The sequence below is a fragment of the Myotis lucifugus genome, unplaced genomic scaffold (genome assembly GCF_000147115.1).
Source record: "Myotis lucifugus unplaced genomic scaffold, Myoluc2.0 scaffold_25, whole genome shotgun sequence".
NCBI classification, from domain to species: Eukaryota; Metazoa; Chordata; class Mammalia; order Chiroptera; family Vespertilionidae; genus Myotis; species Myotis lucifugus.
In genome coordinates, this window is record NW_005871073.1 from 3536071 (window position 1) to 3558468 (window position 22398).

The 22398-nt window shown below is 44.0% G+C and overlaps 1 protein-coding gene across 1 annotated transcript in view; it reads left to right on the plus strand.

Annotated features, from left to right (window-relative positions):
• ST6GALNAC5 (ST6 N-acetylgalactosaminide alpha-2,6-sialyltransferase 5) overlaps window positions 1–22398 on the plus strand; it is a 166204-nt gene that overhangs the window by 138041 nt on the left and 5765 nt on the right. Inside the window, exons 3-4 of the mRNA XM_006086098.3 lie at window positions 9047–9456; window positions 16432–16539. Of these exons, the coding sequence (XP_006086160.1) occupies window positions 9047–9456; window positions 16432–16539 (518 nt within the window). The remainder of the gene's footprint in view (window positions 1–9046; window positions 9457–16431; window positions 16540–22398) is intronic.

Sequence of the window (22398 nt, forward strand, 5' to 3'; positions counted from 1 at the left end):
AGAGTCTGGTTTCTCATTCCCAGTGCAATAGGAAGCCATTGGGGGATTTAAGCAGTTGAATGACATCATCAGATTTATATATTAAAGGGCACCCCAGGAGCTTCGAGGAGACAAGAGGGATGAGGAAAGTAGTGTTAAGAGTTTGCAGTGAGAGCCTAAAGGGAGATTGTGGTGGCTTAGATGAAGCTGGTGGCACCATGGATGGTAAGAAGGGGCAGGATGTGGGATGTATGTAGGAGAATAGATCCAACAGGATTGGATGACTTATAGGGGGTAGAGAAAGAGAGGTATCAAGCATGGTCCTTGAATTCTGACTTGAGCAACTGGGTGGAAGGAATGCCATTAAATTACATGGTAAACCTTCCCTTTGAGGTGGGCTTGATGATATTTAAATTACAAATGAAGAAATGGGGGCTCAGAAAAGCTAAGCCACTTGGCCCAAAATTATCCACCTAAGGAGTAGAAGAAGCAGGTTCAAAGCCAGTAATTCCAAATGCTAGATTTTAAACACTGCTCAGTCCTGCCTCCTGCCCATGGAGCACTTCGTCCTTAGACAGCTGGTAGATGGAAATCATGGAGGTGGCGTTGCATGGAGAGCGGAGGACATCTTAGCAGTGAAGGCTGGTGGGTGGGCTTTTCATTGAATAAGAGGAAAAGGAACAGCTTAGAAAGGTAATATTTTCCTAGTGCAGTGATGGCAAACCTATGACACGCGTGTCAGAGGTGACACACAAACTCATTATTTTGGTTGATTTTTCTTTTGTTAAATGGCATTTAAATATATAAAATAAATATCAAAAATATAAGTCTTTGTTTTACTATGGTTGCAAATATCAAAAAATTTCTATATGTGACAGGGCACCAGAGTTAAGTTAGGGTTTTTCAAAATGCTGACACGCCGAGCTCAAAAGGTTCGCCATCACTGTGACCTAGTGAATCATATTACATAATCAGAGTGGCTTATGCCCAGTGTCAGGCTGAACCGAGATTGACAGCTAATAAAAGCCCAGTAATTACAGGAAAACATCAGATTGGAAAATACAGAGATTCTCGAAACACCTAAAGCCATTTCATATATCTTATGTTTGCTCCAGACCAACAGGCAGCTCCCAGAGCAAGACTGGTCTCATTACTGAGCTAATGGACATTGTGCTCCGAGGTACCCTTTCCCTCTGCCACATAAATCAGAATTTTGAAAAGTGAAGCCCGAGATTGCCGTCTCGCAAATGTTTGCAAGGACGTCACCGGGTGTTTTAGGTGTCGAGTGAAATTTGACTTGGCCTGGTCTGTTCTGTTCGGAAAAGCTCCAGAGGCCTCGGCTGGGTCACAGGGAGAAGTCTGTCTGCTCTCGCTCTCGGGCTGTGACAGATTCCCTGCGTGTGCTTTGTCAGGCAGGGATTGCTCCTGTCCCCACGGCCCACAGGAATAAGTTGTGATGAAAGTTGTCATGCTCCCCTATTCCCTGAATATTTGGGGGAGAGGGGTCGTGGAGGTGGGGGAGGGTGGAAGAAGAGTCTCATCCACACTTTTTAAATCATTCACAAGCCCCCACTAAGTGACAGGTACTGTCCCAGGTACCAGGATAATGACAAATGCTTACACATTATCATAAAGCAAAAGTGACAGCAGAAGTAAAGTGGTATGCTTTGTGTTTGCATGTGTGCATGTGTGTGTGCGTGTATGTGTGTATGTGCACGTGTGTGTGTGCACGCGTGAGTGTGTGTGAGTGTGTGTGTGAGCATACCCACACATTCCCTCTAGAGAGCCAGCCCACCTGCCTCCCGCAGGCTCCTGTCCCGCAGGCTCTGGGGCCTGGCCTGCAGCTCCGAGATCAGCGGGCTGGAGGGCGGTTACTCCTCTGTGTGCTGTAGATTTTCCCGGGCATTTTTCACCTCACAACAGCTCTAATGACCTTGGCATCGAGCTCTTACTGGGGATTAATAACAGGCTGGGCTTAATGGCCCTTACTGTGTCCTGGACCATTTTCTCAGCCAGCCATTAATTCCAAGCAGTTCCCTGGGCTCTGGCCATTACGGCTCCCTGGGCCGAGTGGCTGCCCTGAGGCAAATGGCGGGAGCCTTCTTCTATGCAGAGACTCCCCCTTCTCCTCTCCATGGCATTAACACGAAGGGCTGGGTCCGTGGGCAAGTTATTGGTGAGGGCACCGCGTTATGTCTTCTTTTTATGTCTCAGGAGATAGGTTTTCTCAGAGGACAGAGAAGGCTGGAGGTTGGGTTTCACTCACTATTTATTGATCCATCTATCTATTCAATATTAACAGGGTGATTTTTGTGGGTCAGATACCAAGATTAAAGTGACTTAATATGGGTTCCCATGTTTTCTAACAAAGGATGGAACACCTCACCAAATGGGTGTTTAAAGAAAATGTCACCAGGAATCAGGGAGGCTGGCTACTGTGAGGAGGAGTCAGAGAGGAGGCCTTGATGGGCTGTGAGTTCACTGGGCAGTTCCTCATTGGAGTTTTATCTCCTAGGCTGCCTACCGGAGCCCAAAGCTCGCGTTCCCACACTCCACCAAGTGATGCAAGCCAGCACATGAATGCTCGAGGGGAGAACATGCAAAAACTGCAAGGAATCTTAACTCACCAAAACACGAGTAGTTCCACCCATATCATTAAGACACTAAGGATTATAAAGGTACTGAGACGAGCAGGATCATGGCTCTCTCAAAGGACTGCATCACACCCCAAGAAATGGTCACACAGTATAATTTGTAATCATTCTGCCTCTTAAGACATCATTAGTCCCTCCAAATGCAGAAAACAGACTTCATTTCCTCCTCTGGAAGTGATTCAGCCTTTGGCACATGCTCTTGTCAGCCACAGGAAGTGTAACATTATGTTTAGAGCCGTTATTGTCATTTTATTGGCACCACTTACCAAGAAACACTTAAAGCATAATTCAGACTTCACCTTTTATTTTCTGCATTGTTTGGTGCATCTGCACAACTCAGAGAGTGGGTATTGGTGTCCAAGGTAATCAATACCCCGAAGCTAAGGCACTGGGCAGGAGTCATGAGGGAGGGCTTTCTGGGAGTGGGTGGACCCCAGTGTGTTTGTGATGCCCACTAATCACAGAGGGTCAGTGTCGCACAGGCAGGAGCCTTGGCCTTCTCTGAAAGGGGCCTAAGCTGAACTCACATGGGCGGAGGATAAAGAAAGAGAGAGAAGGCCTTGGAATCTCCATAAGGTGACACGAATTTCACTTGCCAACCAGCCTGTGATCTGAGAGTTTCAGCAGAATAATTAATCATGGGAGAAAGAGATGCTAGGACTCTTCTTTGGATTGTTTTCTCCTATAAAATCAGCACAATGTCTTGAAATTATAAATCACACTGGAAAATTCAGGATGATAATTCTAGGTGAGTCTGATGAGAAAAAGCAGGTTCCAATGCCCTTCAGGTCCAGTGGAATGAAATCTTACAAAGTGACCTTATTAAGCAAATCTACTAAGTTACATAGCACCTCAGGGGTGTATTAAGTGCTAGGAAAATGTATTTTAAGTGAATGAACAAATGAAGGTCATTTGGTCACAAGTATCTAGTTGGTCCTCTTTTTGTTTTACAGGTGAGAAGGTCAAGTGCTTGATTTGTGATAAAGTCTTCTTTAGACCCTGTATTTCCTGTGCCTAATCATCAATGAGTTGCATGCTATTTACAGATGCCCCTGTCATCTTTGTAGGATCTTTTGAGTGGGCTTCTCCATGAGTAGAGGTTTCTTGAGATGCAGGACTTTCAATGCTAAAACCCAAACAACCTCTAACAAACCAGTTGAGTTGGTCACTGTAAGTGTCAGAGTCTGTCCTGGGGATCTGTCCTGCTCCACCATCAAACCTCCATCAGCCCTTGGCAGCCAGGCTTCAGCCTCTACTTCCTCATATCCAACCATAATCAGACTCTGCTACCTCTGTTCAACTGAGACTATTTTGGTCAAGGCCACCAAATTCAAAGAACACTTTCCAAGTTTGGTTTCACTTGTCCTATCAAGTTTTATGACACCATTGAGCACTCCCTCTTTTTAAAAATTAACTCATCTGCGCAGAGAGGGCTGACCCCTGCACCCACCCATGGAGGTCAAATAGCATTTCTGAAACAATGAATGGATTAACAATGAGATCCAGGAAGAAATCAAAAATTAACTGGAGACAAATGAAAATGAACACACAACAACCCATAATCTGTGGGACACCGTGAAAGCAGTCCTGAGAAGGAAGTTCTTAGCATTACAGGGCTACCTCAAGAAGCAAGAAAACTCTCCAATAAACAATATAGCCCCAAACCTAAAAGAACTAGAAAAAGAAAAACAAACAAAGCCCAGTGTAAGTAGGAGGAAGAAAATAAAAAGGATCAGAGTGGAGATAAATGTCATAGAGACTAAAAAACAATACAAAAGATCAATGAAACCAAGAACTGGTTTTTTGAAAAGATAAACAAGATTGACAAACCTTTAACCAGACTCACCAAGAAAAAAGAGAGGAGACTCAGATAAATAAAGTCAGAAATAAAAGAAAAGAAATAACAACTGACACCACGGAAATAAAAAGGAATGTAAGAAAATACTATGAACAATTATATGCCAACAAATTGGACAACCTGGGTGAAATGGACAAATTCCTAAAAACATCCAATCTTCCAAAAGTGAATCAGGAAGAATCATAAAATCTGAATAGACTGATTGCACTAATGAAATTGAAACAGTAATCAAAAAAAGTCCTAAATCAGATGTATTTACAGGTGAATTTTACCAAATATTCCAAGAATTAACACCTATTCTTTTCAAACAATTCCAAAAAATTAAAGAGAAGGGAAGACTACCAAGCTTATTTTAAAGGGCCAGCATTATCCTAATTCCAAAACTAGATAAAGATACTACACAGAAAGAAAATTTTAGGCCAATCTAATGAACATGAGTGCTAAAATCCTCAACAAAATATTAACAAATCAAATCCAGCAATACACTGAAAAGATCATACACCATGATCAAATGGGATTTATTCTGGGAATATAAAGTTGGTACCATGTTTGCAAGTTAATAAACATGATATATCACAAATAAAATTAAGGATGAAAGTCACATGATCATATCAGTAGATACAGAAAAAGCATTTGATAAAATCCAGCACCCATTTATGATAAAAACTCTCAGCAAAGTTATAACTTAACATAATAAAGGTCATGTATGTCAAACTCACAGTCAACATCATACTCAATGAGCAAAAAATAAAAGTGTTTCCCTTAAGATCAGGACCAAGACAAGAATGTCTGCTTTCACCACTCTTATTCAACACTAGAGGCCTAGTGCACAAATTCATGCATGGGTGGGGTCCCTCGGCCTGGCCGGCAATCGAGGCCTATCAGGAGGGCCAGCTGCCTGAAGGGAGGTTGGCCAGTCACAGGAGGTTGGCTATGGGAGCGAACTGACCACCAGGGGGCAGCTCCTGCATTGAGTGCCTGCCCCCTGGTGGTCAGTGCGCATCATAGCAACTGGTCGTTCCGGTCATTCTGGTTGTTCGGTCCTAATGGTCACTTAGGTTTTTATATATATACTAGAGGCTCAGTGCACAAAAATTTGTGCACTCGGGGGGAGGGGGTCCCCTCAGCCTGGCCTGTGCCCTCTTGCAGTCTGGAACCCCTCAGGGGATGACCACCTGCTGACTTAGGCCCACTCCCAGAGAAATTGGGCCTAAGCTGGCAGTCAGACATCCCTCTGGCAGCCGGAAGCCCTCGGGGGATGCCCACTTGCCAGCAGGGAGCAGGCCTAAGCTGCAGTTGGACATCCTTAGTGCTGCTGAGGAGGCGGGAGAGGCTCCCACCACCACCGCTGTACTGGCAGCCGTCAGCCTGGCTTGTGACTGAGCAGAGCTCCCCCTGTGGGAGTGCACTGACCACCACGGGGAAGCTCCTGCATTGAGAGTCTGCCCCCTGGTGGTCAGTGTGTGTCATAGTGACCAGTCATTCCCAGTCGTTCTGCTGTTAGGGTAAATTTTCATATTACCCTTTTATTATATAGGATAGAGGGGTGGTGCATGGGTGGGGGCCCGCTGGTTTTCTCTGAAGGGTGTCCCAGATCAGGGTGGGGGTCCCGCTGGGGTGCCTGGCCAGCCTGGGTGAGGGGGCTAAGGGCCGTTATCAGATTGGCCACACCCCTTCAGGGTGGGGGTCCCCGCTGGAGTGCCTGGCCAGCCTGGATGAGTGGCTGATGGCTGTTTGCAGGCTGGCCACAGCCCCTTCAGGGTGGGGGTCCCAGCTGAGGTGCCTGGCCAGCCTGGGTATGGGGCTGATGGCTGTTTGCAGGCTGGCCAAGCCCCCCAGCAGGGACCCTCACCCCATGAGGGTATGGCCAGTCTGAGTGAGGAGCTGATGGCTGTTTGAAGGCTGGCCACAGCCCCCAGCCACCCAAGCTCCCAGTGGAGGCTGGCTGGAAGCAGGTATCTGGGGTTTATTTATCTTCTATAATTGAAACTTTGTTGCCTTCAGTGGAGGCCAGAGCCCTCCAGGGCAGGCGGGAAGCTTTGCTTCCTCCATCACTGAGGCAACCAAACCTCCTTCTTGCTCCAGCTCCGTGGCTGCCAGCCGCCATCTTGGTTGGGTTAATTTGCATATAGTCGCTCTGATTGGTTGATGGGGGTGGCTTGGGGCGTAGCGAAGGTACAGTCAATTTGCATGTTTCTCTTTTATTAGATTAGATAGATTGTACTGAAAGCTCTTGCCACAGCAATCAGACAAGAAGAAAAAAAATGCATCCAAATTAGAAAGGAGATAGTAAAACTGTCATTATTTGCACATGGCATAATACTGTATATAGTAAATCCTCAGGACTCCACCAAAAAACAACTAGGACTGGTAAATGAATTTGGTAAAATAGTAGGATACAAAATTAATATTCAGAAATCAGTGGCATTTTAATACACCAATAATGAACTATTAGAAAGAGAAATTAAGAAAACAATCCCATTTATCTTTGCAAATATAAATAATGTACCTAGGAATAATTTTAACCAAGGAGGTAAAAGACCTGTAGTAAAAAAAAAAAATAGGAAACTGAAGAAAGAAATTGAGGAAGATACAAACAAGCAGAAGCATGTACTGTGTTCTTGGATAGGAAGAATTAACATTATTAAAATAGCCATACTACCCAGAGAAATCTATAGATTCAATGTAATTCCTATTAAAATGCCAGTAGCATATCTCACAGAACTAGAACTAATATTCCAAAAATTAGCAAAGCCTAGAGCCCGAGGTCAGTGCTAGGTCTCTTTCCCTCTTGCCTGATGCTCTCTGTCACCAATTTAAAAGAGAAAGGTAAGAATGAAAATGCTGATGAGTTAACAGCAGAAGGAATATGTCCTGGCGTGAGATTGAGGAGATGGGAGATGGGCAGCCTTCAGGGACAGAAAAGTGGCCTCCTGGTGCCACTGGAGGGTTGCAGCCACTTTACAGGCAAGGATACCAGACTCAGAGATGTTAAGAAATTTGCCCAAAGATGCAGAACTAGCAAGTAATGGAGTCACACTTTCAAACCCAGGTATTTCTGGATCCAAAGTTACCCCCAAATTGAAGAACAGACTATACCACAAATTGCTGTGACACTAGCTTTAATGCTCTTAATTCACCTTATTGAAGGTTAAGTGTTGGTCGATATTCTTGGATGCTGTAAAAATATGTTTCTCCAAAAGAAACATCTAAGCATAGCCTGGGAAAAGACATGCAAATTGTAATTCCTGAGATGCTATAATTTTGGAATGACATTTTGTCCCATTTTAAGGGTAGAGGGAGAGAAATTGAGTTGGTCCACCTTAAAAAATGTAGAGAGCCTGGAGCTCAGAGTCACAGACCTCACCCGGTGAATACGAGTGTGCCCTGTGGAAGCCCTGGCCATGTAGTGCCCAACAGCGACAGCTGCAATGGCGATGCTCATTTCAACCCCCCGAACCAATGATTTGCTTTCTGAACAACCTGTGTGCTAACACATTAAACGTTCCCCTGTTTGTGTTTAATGAGAAACATCTCTCAGTTGCTGTTTGAAGATAATGTAATTAGGGCCTGAGGCCAAGGCCAGTGAGTGCACAAGAAAATGACAATCAAGAAGGCTCGGAAGGAAAGTTGCATTGTTAGATTTTCCCGGGAGCCTCAGCCCTTCTTCCCTGTTAGCTTTGAACAGGATACACTGACTCCGTGTACAGTCTCAGGACATTGGATCCAATTTAGTGCAGCATAGAGTTAGACTTGCCTTTACCCTGGGAGTTTCCTGAGCCATAGCTCTGTCTTCAGAACCAGAGCACCTGAGGTCAGCCACCTCTCTGCGAGGGGCTCACAGGATGGGTCCAGCCTAGTCTTCTCCACCTATTAGCCATGGGACTTTGGCAAGCCACTAATCTCAAGTCTCCGTTTTTTTCATCTTTAACCGAGGATAGTTAATGCCCCCATGTCACCTTGATATCATTAAAATACAGTATTAGATTGAGCCATTTGGAACAGCCACTGTTTGACCTGTAAAAATAGCAATTGCAGGGTGTTGAGCCTGATCCTTACCACAGGACCTGGTACAATGATCGTTCAATAAGTGGTAGATGCTATTGGGATTATCAGCCCAAATAGAGCACGTTGCAGGCACTCAGTAAGTCAGTACTAATCACTTTGGATTGATAATTGACACATGGGCTTATGCAATGGAGATTCTGCCACTGCACATTTATCATTCACTTGACATCTAATTCTTCTTAGGTGACAGGAACTATGCTGGGCAGTAAGAATGAAATAGACGGGAAAAGCAGAATCCCTCCAGGTTCATACCTTCGTGAGGGACAGTGGGTCTGAAAGGTGTGCAGTAAGTATAACAGGATGAGGAAGGGGGCTGTGCTAAAGTACTAGTAAAAGGGACTCTGTAGAGCACAGCCAGGCTCAGCACAAAGGAGAGAGTGGTTGCTTCGGCTAATACATTTTTGGATGGTCTCTCGATGCCAGGTACTGTTCTGAGCTTTTTCCCTATAATTGCCGCTGATGGTGTCCTTCTCCCCGTGCCTTTCAGCCCCTGAAGATGCACTGCAGGGACTGTGCCCTGGTGACAAGCTCGGGACATCTGCTGCGCAGCCAGCAAGGCCCGCAGATCGACCAGACCGAGTGTGTCATCCGCATGAATGACGCCCCCACGCGCGGCTACGGGCGCGACGTGGGCAATCGCACCAGCCTGAGGGTCATCGCCCATTCCAGCATCCAGAGGATCCTCCGCAACCGCCACGACCTGCTCAACGTGAGCCAGGGCACGGTGTTCATCTTCTGGGGCCCCAGCAGCTACATGCGGCGGGACGGCAAGGGCCAGGTGTACAACAACCTGCACCTGCTGAGCCAGGTGCTGCCCCGGCTGAAGGCCTTCATGATCACGCGCCACAAGATGCTGCAGTTTGATGAGCTCTTCAAGCGGGAGACTGGCAAAGACAGGTACAGAGGGCGGGGTTGGGGGGCCCTGCAGGGGCACGGGGGAGGGGAAGGAAATGTTGGCGCTGGCTGATTCACCCCAAGCAACTACTGTGGCCCCACTGCTCGTGCCATTGACAGAGCTCATCTGCAGGTCCTCCCGGAAACTGGGCTGCTCAAGCTGAATGTGTAAGGCAGAGTGAAATGAAGAAATGAGACAGCTGTATGGATAAGTCAGGGCCAAGTCCGTGTTCGTGAGGAAGAGGCCACACAGCTGCTGGCTTACACTGGTAACAGGCGTGAGATAATAGCTTTACTGCATTTCATTTCATTTGTGTGAACACTGACCAAAAAGAAACATATGGGTTGGTTTTTTCTTTTCAAATGCAAGCATTTATTCAGTCGGCTGATATTTATTGAATACCTATTATTTCCCTGCACCAGGCACCAGAGATGGAGTAAAAAACGAGATAGATCTAGACCCTGCCTTCCTGGAATATAAAGCTTACAGGGCGGGTGAACATGCACCGAGAAGTGGCCAGTGTGCTGAGCGTCAGCGAGGGGAGGAAGGTGGTGCTCTGACGAGCAGGACAGGACGCCTGCCCTAGTCTAGGGAAAGCTTTTCCAATTGTTAGTGACAACTCAGTAATGGGACATGAAGTCAGCGTAGTGAGTCACGGCAGGATTTTTTTTTTTTTATGTAATGGAAAGAATGACATAGAACAGACACTATTAGCCTTCATCTCCCAAAGTATTGCTTCATTAAATAATATTTGTTTTGGTTTAAGACATATAACTACACATATGTAGAAGGTTCTTTATGAGGTTACAAAAATGTTCTAGGATTAGATAGTGGTGATGATTGCACAACCTTCTGAATATACTAAAAACCACTGAATGCACACTTCAAAAAATGAAATGAAATGAAAACCACACATGCATACACACGTATGTATATATGCTCAATCACGATGTAACATGTATTTCTCATTGTAGGTTAAAATGTTTTGAAAAGCACTGGTCTAGGAGATGCGGAATGAGGGAAAGGCTTTCTGGTCCCGGGTTCGATTCCGGTCAGGGGCATGTACCTGGGTTGTGGGCACATCCCCAGTGGGGGGTGTGCAGGAGGCACCTGATCGATGTTTCTAACTCTCTATCTCTCTCCCTTCCTCTCTGTGAAAAATCAATAAAATATATTAAAAAAAAAATGTTTTGTAAAGCACTGGTCTAGGAGATGAGGAATGAGGGAAAGGCTTTCTCAGAAAGGTGTATTTAAGCTGAGAACTAAGCCAATAATTATTTATCCAGGAAAAGAAGAACCTAGGAAGGGAAGAGAGAAACCTCCTTATGGGCACAGGAGTCAGAGGTGGAAGAACCCTAATCCTAACTCTGACCTTAACCCTTAATTGGAGAAAAGTTCCCTAAAGCTGCGGGGGAAGGGGGGAGAGGAAGCGGGTGGAGTGGAGGTCACGGCCAGAGATGAGGCAGACATGCAGGCTCATGAGTTGGCAAAATCTAGGTTTAAAAAAAAAAGAGCAGCTAGGTATCAGAAGCAGCAGTGCGTTGTATTTCAAATACACAGCTGACCCTACCCCTCATTAGTTGTGTGTCCTTAGACATGTTAGCTAGTCTTTCAGTGACTTCACATGTGAAATGAACATAGGGACTAGGCCTCAAAGGACTGGTCTAATAATTAATTTCCCTTGTTTCCTTAATTCCAAGCATGTACTTTTATAATTAACATACATTTAATCATGTAATTTACTCCCTCCCTTACAACTGTTGCTGACTCAATTTCATATCTTAAAACTAAAGAGATGTGATAAATAAAGAATATAAAGTACTAAATCCACTGTTTGGCTAGTTTAGGCAGCTCATTTTTGGAGAACAAAACCAATTGTTCCCAAATTCTTTGCTTGGAAGAGCTTTCTTTTTATTTATTTTTAATATATTTTTATTGATTTCAGAGAAGAAAGGAAAAAAGAGAGATAGAAACATCAATGATGAGAGAGAATCATTGATTGGCTGCCTCCTGCATGTCCCCTATTGGGGACTGAGCCCACTACCCAGGCATACACCCTGTCCAGGAATTGAACCGTGATCTCCTGGTTCATAGGTCAATGTTCAACCACTGAGCCACACTGACCAGGCAGAGCTTTCTTCTTAAATCCTGGAAACATTTTAACCATTGAGAGCTGGTCTAGGCAGGAGTGGATGTGGCATCTGATTGAAAGAGAAGGGGAGCTGGCTGTTGGCACTGTGGCCTCCTTTCCTGGTCAGCCCAACCAGCAGATCACATAGGTCATCGTCACAAGCTGCCATGAAATCCAGTCACTTATTGCCCTTTAAAAACCACAAATAAAAGAGAATGTCACTCATTTAAATGAGTTATTTAATCAAGAGAGCATTTTATAAGGGAAGAATAATGAGGGGAGTTATTTATAGTTTAATTTTTGACTGGTTAGAAAACTCAAAAGAAGTAGAAACAATCTTTTCAATAGAAAGCACGTCTCTCTTTTTAGTTTAATGGTTGTTGGCTAATTTTAAATATTCCTAAAACACTGCTGCAGTGTTTCTATTTAGGATAAGTACCCATTGCTATGGAACTTCTTAAGAAATCATTTTAAGTTGGAAATTTGGAGACTATTCATTCCACCCTTCACTTGGGTCTTTAGGAAATAATTTCACATCAAGACGTATCTCACTCACTAAATTCATCAAATTCTGGCCAGTGGAGCCTGTTGCTCAATAGGTCTATCTCCCAAGTGAGTCCAGCTGGAAGGAGGAAACCAAACTTTTGGATTGGCTACTGGGCCCCTCATATACAGACATTCATGTATGAGGCTCCATAGTCCATGTTCAGGAGAATCACACATATGATTTGCAGGATGCCAAAGTACATTGCAACTTCTAGAATCTCTGTGCCTCTTACCTTTAGGAAACTATCTTAAAGAAAATAATATTGTATTGATTCAATATTCTCATGTGTCTATATTCTTAACCTGCAACTTACTCCAAGCTAACAGAACCAAGTCCAAAACAGCCCTTCAGAACAAAACTACTGTAAACTAATACACAAAACATTTAGGGTCCCACAGCATTTCCTCTATGTATGCTTATCTTGAAATCCAACAAAAATGTAGTATGTATCAAAGATACACAAAGTATGGCATATCTAATTTTGTCCATCTCATGATAGGACATTCACTTCAGGCTAATATTTTAAAGAAATAGAATAATTCAATAGATTTTGATTTATAGAAGTTTCACCCTACTTCAAAGTGGAGAAAAAAAATGACTCAGGAACAATCTGCAATTAAGAAGCATGACAAATGAGATAGATGGCCAAGTGGTATTCTTTAACATTAGAAAGTAACTGTACTTGAAAATAACTTTATAATTGAATAAGGGTACATTAGGAAAATATGATTCAGAACCAATATTATAGTAATTAAATAAAGGAAGCATAAATGAAATAACTGCAGGAAGAATATTTCCATAGAGATTATAAATGAGATTCTGGTGGAGCAGAAAGGCCTTTAATTGTAATTTAGTGTGCACTATGGAATTATCGGCTCAGTGTGTTACTTCATCATATAAAAGAATATCTGATAATTTTCCCTAATAAGCACATGACAGCTCTTCATATTCCTTCATTACAGCTGATTAAATGTAAAAACAGTAGCTATTCCTTTGTTGGAAAAAAGAATTCAGATCTTTTTAAGAAAGACAGCACAAAGCAGTTGCATTTCTATAGCATGTGATCCCAAAAGGCTATTATTTAGAAAGTCTGGGGAATTTTAAGTGGCACTTTAAACAATTCTTTAGTTTCTTTAGTCTTCCACTTGGTATTCTTCCCATTTTTACCCGCAAAACCTTTCTCTGTAAGCCATATTCTCCTGTATTTCAGGCTGTAGCTTATGATCACTACTACAACACACAAAGAAAGCCAAAATCATGGAGGAACTTCTGCCATTTGGAAATACCCTCATGGTGTTTCGGACAACTCTAAAAGCATAGAGACACGGGTAGGCTTTCCAGATCTGGGCTCCGCTCCTCCCAGCTATTCACTCACCTGTTTGAGCCTAGAACACCTGGCCATCCATCCCATTGTTACAGCCACGTAGGTGAAGACGGGCTCTAATTTGAGGCAAGGAACTTCCTTCCCTTCTCCCTTCCAGTTTAGTCATTTCTGCTCTATCCCACTTCCTTCATTCCCAAAGGTCTGTTGAAATATCCCTGGTGAGAAGACACGGGATTGTTAATACACACATAAGCTAGAGGCTCTAGAATGTTGTAATTACTGCCCTGACTTCTGATGGTGGCTCCTACACAAGAGTGAGTAGCAGAGTGTTAGAAGGATATCCGTTTCCTTGTGCTTGCTAAAACACACTGAAGGGATGCTGAATTATTTAGTCCATTTGCTCCAACCTAGCAACCCAGAGAGGAAGAAGGGATCTCCATCTATCAACACATCAGACTGGGTACTTTTTAAATATGGTGTCTCTTATTTAGTCCTCAAAAGAGCCCAGGAAGAGGGAGCTTCCCATGCCCGCTTTGCAGGTAGGAAATCAAGGCCCAGAGACCAGCAATAATCTGCCTCAGGTCGTTCAGCGGGTTAGTGACAGAAGCTGGTAAGATACAAACTCATGGTGTCCTCATCTCTAGGAGCTTTTCAATGTATTTCCCGGGCTCTTAATGGGTCAGGATACAATGGAACGGAAAACAAAAATGAGTAAAGGCATTAAGCACCAGAACGTTGAAGCCATGAATTCAAGAATGACTAAATCACTCATTCCTGTCAGGTATTTGACAAAAGAAAGGACTTTTTAAAATGCCCTTTTTTTGTTCTTCATGTGAAATGGAAATAATGCAACCTGCTTAACAAAAATCCTTCCTTCTGAAAGAGGGGTGGCACACAGTGCAAGTCGAAAAGATTTTCAGCAGTCGTGTTATTCACATCACATGTGGGCTGGGGCTGGGCAGAGTCAGGCAGTCTGACCTTGGGGATAGGTGTTTGAAGCTGGCTGATGAGGCATGCTATAAGCACTGGAGGGGGGGGGGGCGGGCGGGGAGCGGGGAGTAGGAGTGCAACCCCAAAGAATTGAATTACTGTCCACAGCAGCATAGTGTAGTAGAGCAAGTCATTCTTACAGGTCAAATTAGACTTTGATGTTGTGTCTCCACAGTTATCCTTAGGCTTGGCACGTAGTTGGAGCTCAGTACTGATGTTTGAGTGGATAAGTGAATAAATGTTGGAATGCACAGATTCATTCCTTCAACTTTGTCAATTTTTGGTCTTCTAATAAAAATTTCCAGAGGGTTCTGAATATTCTGAGGTAAAATAAAGCAAATCTTGTTTAAACATAAGCATTGCTTTGGTCCCCTTCCTCTGGTCATTAGCCCCTCTCAAATGAATGTGCAGCAGGTCCTCAAATAGCGTCGTTTTGTTCAAGATGCTTTGTCATAATGTTCATGAGGGGGAAAATCAATTCCCAACCAGAGTCCCTGTGTGTGTGTGGAGTTTGCACGTTTTCCCCATGTCTCTGTGGGTTTTCTCCGGATGTTCCAGGTTCCTCCCACATCCCAAAGATGTGCCTGGGAGGTGAACTGGTGTGTCTACATTGTCCCAATCTGGGTGTGTGGGTGTGGGGGTGGGAGTGTGCCCTGTGATGGAAGAGCGTCCTGTCCAGGGTGGGTCCTACCTTGTGCCCTGAGCTGCTAAGATAGGTTCCGGCCAACCACGACCCTGAACTGGAATAAATGAAGTTGGAAACTAGTCATCTTACTTTTTTATTAATATTTCTTAAATGTATGTATATCTCACATTTATTTCAATGTTTAACATTTGAACTGTTTGGGGTCTTTATTTAGATGTTTGGTGATGTTCCTGTTACTAGAAATATGCCATCGGAACTCTTATTTGTATCAATTAGCCTATGGTAAAATTGGTTTTGTGATAAGTCATTGTGCTTAAAGTGGCAGTTTCCAAGAATCCATCTATGATGTTAAGTGAGAACTTACTGTGCTCCTTAGGAAAGACATTCAATCAAGATGTTGCCATTAGTCTAGTTGAAGACAAGCTTCAACTAGAGCAGTGGTTCTCAACCTTCCTAATGCCACGACCCTTTAATACAGTTTCTCATGTTGTAGTGACCCCCAACCATAAAATTATTTTCGTTGCTACTTCATAACTGTAATGTTGCTACTGTTATGAATCGTAATGTAAATATCTGATATGCAGGATGTATTTAGGCGAAAGGGTGTCAGGTATTTGACAAAAGAAAGGACTTTTTAAAATGCCCTTTTTTTGTTCTTCATGTGAAATGGAAATAATGCAACCTGCTTAACAAAAATCCTTCCTTCTGAAAGAGGGGTGGCACACAGTGCAAGTAGAAAAGCTTTTCTGAAGTCCTGTTATTCACATCACATGTGGGCTGGGGCTGGGCAGAGTCAGACAGTCTGACCTTGGGGATAAGGGTCGTTCGACCCCCAAAGGGGTCGAGACCCACAGGTTGAGAACCGCTGAACTAGATTGTTTGAAAGAACAATCAATTAATAGACACATGTGCGTTTAATCGGATGTAATGAGCTCTTTATTATCCACACCACTTGATGAACAAGGAATATTTCTGGTTAGTCAAGTATTCTAGTTAATAAAGAGTTGACACAAGGGGGTTATCATCTGACAGGAAATTGAGTTGTGGCAATATGCACTTGAGCACTGAAACATTGACCATCATCTTTGATGATGAGGAAGTCCCTTGAGCATCCTTTAGTGTCACAAGTCTACCATGATGGCTCATCATCATTTATGATTGTACCATGGAACATGGTGGTGTTGGTGGAGCTACCTCTTGAGTAAAAAGCTCCAGTTATTTACCAAACGGAGAGGGTGTGTGTGTGTGTTCACAGTCAGCTTTGCTCCAGAAAGGGTCTAAGATGGTGGTGGGTATGATTATCTTACCAGTCTGCAGACTGAACTGCTGTTGCTTCCAGGAAGATCTCCAACACCTGGCTCAGCACTGGCTGGTTCACAATGACCATCGCACTGGAGCTCTGCGACAGGATCAACGTGTACGGCATGGTGCCCCCGGACTTCTGCAGGTAGGATCGATCCTGCAAGTGTCATTCACCAGCAGTGTCGTGCGGGGTTTATAAACATCTGATTCCAAATGTCAACCACAAAACATGTCTGTCTTCTTGAAGCAATTAATTAACATGTCCCAAGTGCTGGTTCTAGAAAAACAAACAGCATTTAATGATGTGATATAAAATATTGAAAGTTTTTGTGTGTACTGCTGGAGAATTAATCCATCTTGTGGGCTTCATTTATCCTCTGAATATTTATCAACCCAAAGTAATGCAGTAATTGGCATAATATTCACGATGAGCAAGCATTAAGAAATATTAGTTTGATTCTCATTTGAAAGGACTGTGGTAATTTTTAATGAATTAAAGAGGGCAATTTCTTTGACGGCAATGCCTGTTTTCTAAAATTAAAAGATTCCTTTGAGCCTCTTTCCCTCACCACTGAGTCACCTCGGTTTGTGCTTCTAAGGCCAGAGCACAGGCATAATTATTTTGATGTATTACTTTAATGGGAACATACACACATCTCTGTTGCTACCATAAGTTACTGCCTTGCAGGTGCCCAGGCAGAATTTGCTTTCCTAACAGATGCGCTGATTTGCGTAGGCTCGACTGAAAACTCATCTGTAATTTAAAGTTGTTATGCCTATAAATTCAGAATGTGCCCTTGAATTTAGGAATGCCTGACAGCAGCACATGGACAATGCTGATCTTCAAATGCTAAAACCTGGGGTGAGGAATGTTTTAAAGTTGTTCAGTAAAATGTATGCTTGCTCCACATGTATGATACCTAACAACTTCTCAAAAGGCCATGGCCTTTACACAAAATATACAATTTGGACGTTTGAGGCAAGAATAAGAAAAGGGTATTTAGTCATGCTTGACCACTTTTTCCCCACACTTTTGAACCCAAAAACCCAACAGCAACAGTCGTCATTTATATGTAAGGGTCAGGTCATGGAAGAGAACGAAACGTGTGGGCAGAGCAGGCCTTTGTTATGTGCCTGGACTCACTCGTCCCTGAGGGTGACATAATGTGGTAAGGAAGAGTGTAGGGACCGGAGCCTGGCCTGGCCACTTACTAACCTAGCATGACCTTGAGCACATTGCTCAGTCTTTCAGTGTCTCAGCTTCCTCACATTAAGAGTGGAGGTGTTGGTAATAATAGACTCTACCCCATAAGGTGGATTAAATAAGTTAATACACATAAAGTGCTTGGATCAGGGGCTAGTACATGGCAAAAGTTAGCTTGGATTCTCACCCAGTTCCTCATCACTTAATTCACTGGCCTTGTTTCCCTGTTTAACTATCTATGTGCAAAAAGTAGGTAGGATGGTGTAAGAAAGCAAACTGTCTCCTCAAACCAACAGGCTACAAAGACAATGGGAGCAGTCCTTATGGGCATGCAGAGAGCTGTCAAAGTCCATGGTTATATGGCAGAAATAATTATGTAATATTGCCAGTAGGAACCACAGAGAAAACGCATGAATAAAGTGACATGTTAATGACTGAGAGTGTTCAAAGAAATATTCCGTTTATTTTGGAAAACAAATGAAAGGCAAGTTAGCCTGTCATTTCTCTTAGAGTTAGTTCATTAAGACTTCTTTACATAGATGCCAACAATTTATGGAATGATACCAGCAAGGAAGTCAGATATTGTCCATGCTCCACAGGCTGCCAGAGCTCTGGGTTTCTGTCACTCAGCCTCCATCCGTCCCGGTAGTTATTCTCCCAAGATGCTTTCAGGAAGAACTCTTCCAGCCTGGCCATTGTCTCAGTGGTTGATCATCAACTCTTGCACCAAGAGGTCACCAGTTCAATTCCTGGTCAGGGCACATGCCTGGGTTGTGAGCTCAATCCCCAGTAGGGGGTGTGCAGGGGGCAGCCGATCCATATTTCTCTCTCTCACCAATGTTTCTCTCTCATTATCCCTCTCCCTTCCTCTCTCTCTAAAAATCAATAAAAACATATTGGGGTGGGGGGGGGGAAACCCTCTTCCAACGGATCCCTGTGCCCAGCGTCCTGTCATAGCAAGTGGAAAATTGTGCTGGGTGTCCCCTAGAGGTGAGGGCTAGGCTAGAGAGGGCATCCTGCCTGTTTACGAAGGTGGGAAGAGAAGGACCAGGAGGAGCACAGACTGATGCTCAAGTTCCTTTCATCTTCATTCCAGAACATGTTGGTTGAACCACCAGGCACCCAATTCCTAACTGGGAGACCTTGAGCCTTGCTTCCCTCATCTGCAAAGTGGTGATAAGAAAATAATAAGAGCAAGCAGATCATGGGCAAGTATGTCATGGGGAGGATTAAATGAGATCATGTCCAACAGACAATTAGTGCTCAGGAAAGATTATTATTATTTCTAATGCATTACTACTATACTATAAGATACTAGTCTATGAAATTATTACTATTTTTATCCTGAGGACATGAGATTTACCCTAAAAGATACTGAGAATTTAGGAAGTTCAAAGAATAGGACACAGCCCTCAATGAGGCTTACCCACACCAAAAAATAATGAACACGGCAAAGCCTCTTAGAGTCAAAGGATGCTTGCAAACAGTATCTGTAACCAAAGAATGAAAAAGCAGTTTGTAAGTCAATTCCTCCACTGGTCTGATCATTTTCACCCCAAACATTTTGGGGGTTTTTGGCCTGCTCCTCCCAGCTGCTCTGCCTGGTTGTTCTCCAGCAACAGAGGTGTAGGCAGGGGGGCCATGTCTTTATAAGCAAGTGAGGCTGGGGGTCCCCAGGTCATGGGAGGCATGCTCTGACTGCAGGCAGCTGGAGAGAGGGAACTCTCCACCCAGGATGGGCAGCCCTACCTCCACGGCCCCAACACCCAAACTGCCCAGCGTGCCCCCTTTTGTCTTTATTTTGAAAGGAGCTGAGGACTGTACGGGGCCATGTGTCATGCAGGTACATGTGTCATGATCTCTAGGCCTTAAAGAGGTAGATGTCAACAGGGCCAAAAGTGGTAAGGGGAGGTTTTGTGAGAACAGAGCCTTTGGTGGAGCTCAGGCTGTTGAGTCCACCAGCATGTACACTCCCCATAGGCAGAGACTGTGTGTTTGCCTCGCGGCTGGAGCACTAGTGCAAGCACAGCTGATAGTTACTGTTCTGGCCGATAGCGATGCTCCCTAAGTTTTATGTGAGTGAGAGGTCCTGTCCTCTACTCGCTCTTTAGTGCTGTCATGAAAGGGTGCTGATGTGGGTGAAAGTAACCATTTCTGCCTCTCAGAAAGCTATTTGTGGAATAGACTGGTGAGTTTCAGAGGGAAGGTTGGGGTGAGGGGGTCCGGGAGGAGAGGTTAACCGGGGAACATATATGCATATATGCAGAGCCCATGGACACAAACAATAGTGTGGCAAAGGCTAGGCTGTGCCAGGTGCGGAGAGGAGGGGGTCAATGGCAAGAAAAACAGCAACAACAACAACAGCAAAATTAAAAAGGGGACATCTGTAATACTTTTAACAATAAAGATAAATTTCAAACAAGAAAACTCTGACCTCACTGAGCCTTAGTGACCTTGGGCGAGTTACTGAAGGACTGTCTCAGAAGCCTGTGCTTCCACGTCTGTAAGATGGCGATGACAATAGTACTGACCTCAGGGGTTTGCATAACAGTTCTAAGAGCTAAGAGGTGAGGAGTGCTTGGCACAGCCCCGGTGTATGTTCAGCTGCATTCACTTACCAGGCAAAGGGACTCACTAACCTATTAGCACGTCTAAGGAGATGTCCAGAGAGCACTAACGAATGGTGCTCAGTGGTGAGGAGGCCTGGCTGCCGGAAGGGAAGGACCGGCATGGCCTCCTCTGGGAGCTGGGTCCCATTTCTCTTCACTATTGAGAACTGTCCTCATGTGGCCTCCAGCTGCTCATGGGACATCACGGGCTGTCCATCCGTTCTACTGCTTCCTTCAAGTGCCCAGTTTCTCACTGGAATGAAGAGTTAGCCACATGGGGCCAGATTTCAGCAAAGAGAGAGCCAACTGTTCTTTTTTAAAAAAATTAACTTTTTGGAACTTAAGGCAGGATTAGTCACCTCAAAAGAAGTCATTTACTAAATTAATCAGAGAGACAAAGACACTTGCATTTATTCAGCTAATGTGTACTAGGCACTGTGGACTTAATTGACGATGAATGACACAGGGTCTCTGCCTTCAGTCACCTGAGTGTCATAAATCTGACTGTCACTTAAAATCCTTGGAGTCCCCCCTCCCCCCCAAAGCTTTTAGAACAGAGTTTAAATGACAGAGTTTAAGTGACAGTGAGATTTGTGACTCCCTAGCTTAGCACACAAGCCCTTCAGGACCTGGCTTCTGTGTCCACTTCAGTCTCATCATCTCTGCTTACGCAGACGTATTTTAGCCACAGTGAAAAACGTGCTGTACCAATCCCTTTGCCCTTAGCTTGGAATATCTGCCCCTTTCTCCAGATTACTGCTGGTTCTTTACTAAGACTATTAATGGCTGATTTTTTTTCTGTACATACCACATGCCCCCCTCCTACACATAATATGAATCCATGTGCCAATTCACTTAACCTTTATGATAATCCCATGAGGTAAACGTTGTTAGTATCAGCATTTTATACAGGAAGCTGAAAGGCGTGAACCAGCTGGCCAGTGCAGAGCTAGGATTTCAACTCAGGTCTGCAGGACTCACTGTGTCAGATGCAGCAGGCCCTCCTCCTCTTCCTCGGACCTCCTTGCTGAGTCAGACCCCACCTGTGCCTCCTCCCCCCGCCCCACCTCATTGGTTGGTTTTCCATCTCCTTCATTTGCCCGCAGGATACTTAAGAGGAGGGTCATGTCCGCATGTGTAGCTTTAGCAGTTGGCATTGTGTCTTGCACTTGCTGTGTATTTTAATATGGGTTGGCTTAATAGATAAATTTTAAAACCTCCCTTTCCTTGACAGTGCTTAAGAGACTGATTCTAAACTTATCTCAAGACCAAAAGTGTCAGGTGAACAAGAAGTGTAATCGCAAATAGCAAATTCAGATTTTGAGGGTCCTCAGAAGTCACTGGTGGCCTCCTGTTCCATTCTCAACCAGAGCTGGCACTGGGTCCTCCAACAGGGGCTCAGGCGTCAGGCATCAATGTCTATCCTGCCTTCCATCACCAGACTCCAGGCTCGTCCGGGGTCAGAAAGCTGGAGAAAATCCATCCCATGCTGCATCCTAGACAGCATCAAAACACACTATTGTGTGGACAGTGGACCCTTAAGTCATGCCATACTCACACAGGAAGCCAATCCACTCTCCCTCAGTGGACTATGAATTGCAGTGAAAAGATTTGTTATCATTGCTTTCTAAACCGAGTATTTTTCATCTTGTTTTCCATTGTAAATTATTGGCAATAATAATGGGCCAAGCACTTAAATTCTTTCTAATAATCTTATTTCTGGTCATACTTAACACATTACCAAGTTAACAACTCTCAGCTACCCATTATTTCTTCAGTCTTAATTAGAGGAGTAATCACTCAGAGTGATCACTGTCATGGAACTAAATTAATATCTCATCTCTAATGTGAAGGACATCTCAAAGGCATGGTGAGTACCAGAGAGTTGATTCTTCTAGAATTATTAGCTTGTGAACATGAATACAGCTGCCAGCATAACCGAGAAAGTTCCTACATGGCCACATGCACACGTGGAGTCAGATGCTTATGGAGGACGGGTAGGAAGTGGTAATGCACCTGTGTGGTTCCCATTCTATGACATAGTCTTTAAATATGTTGTCTTTCTTCCTAGATGATTATTGTTTCTTCTTTCTTTGCCATAATTCGACCATGTCTTACCAGTCCCTAGGGGTTTTCATTACCTTCCTTCTCTCTCCTGTGGGTACAGCACCCCTGATATATTGTGAGATGT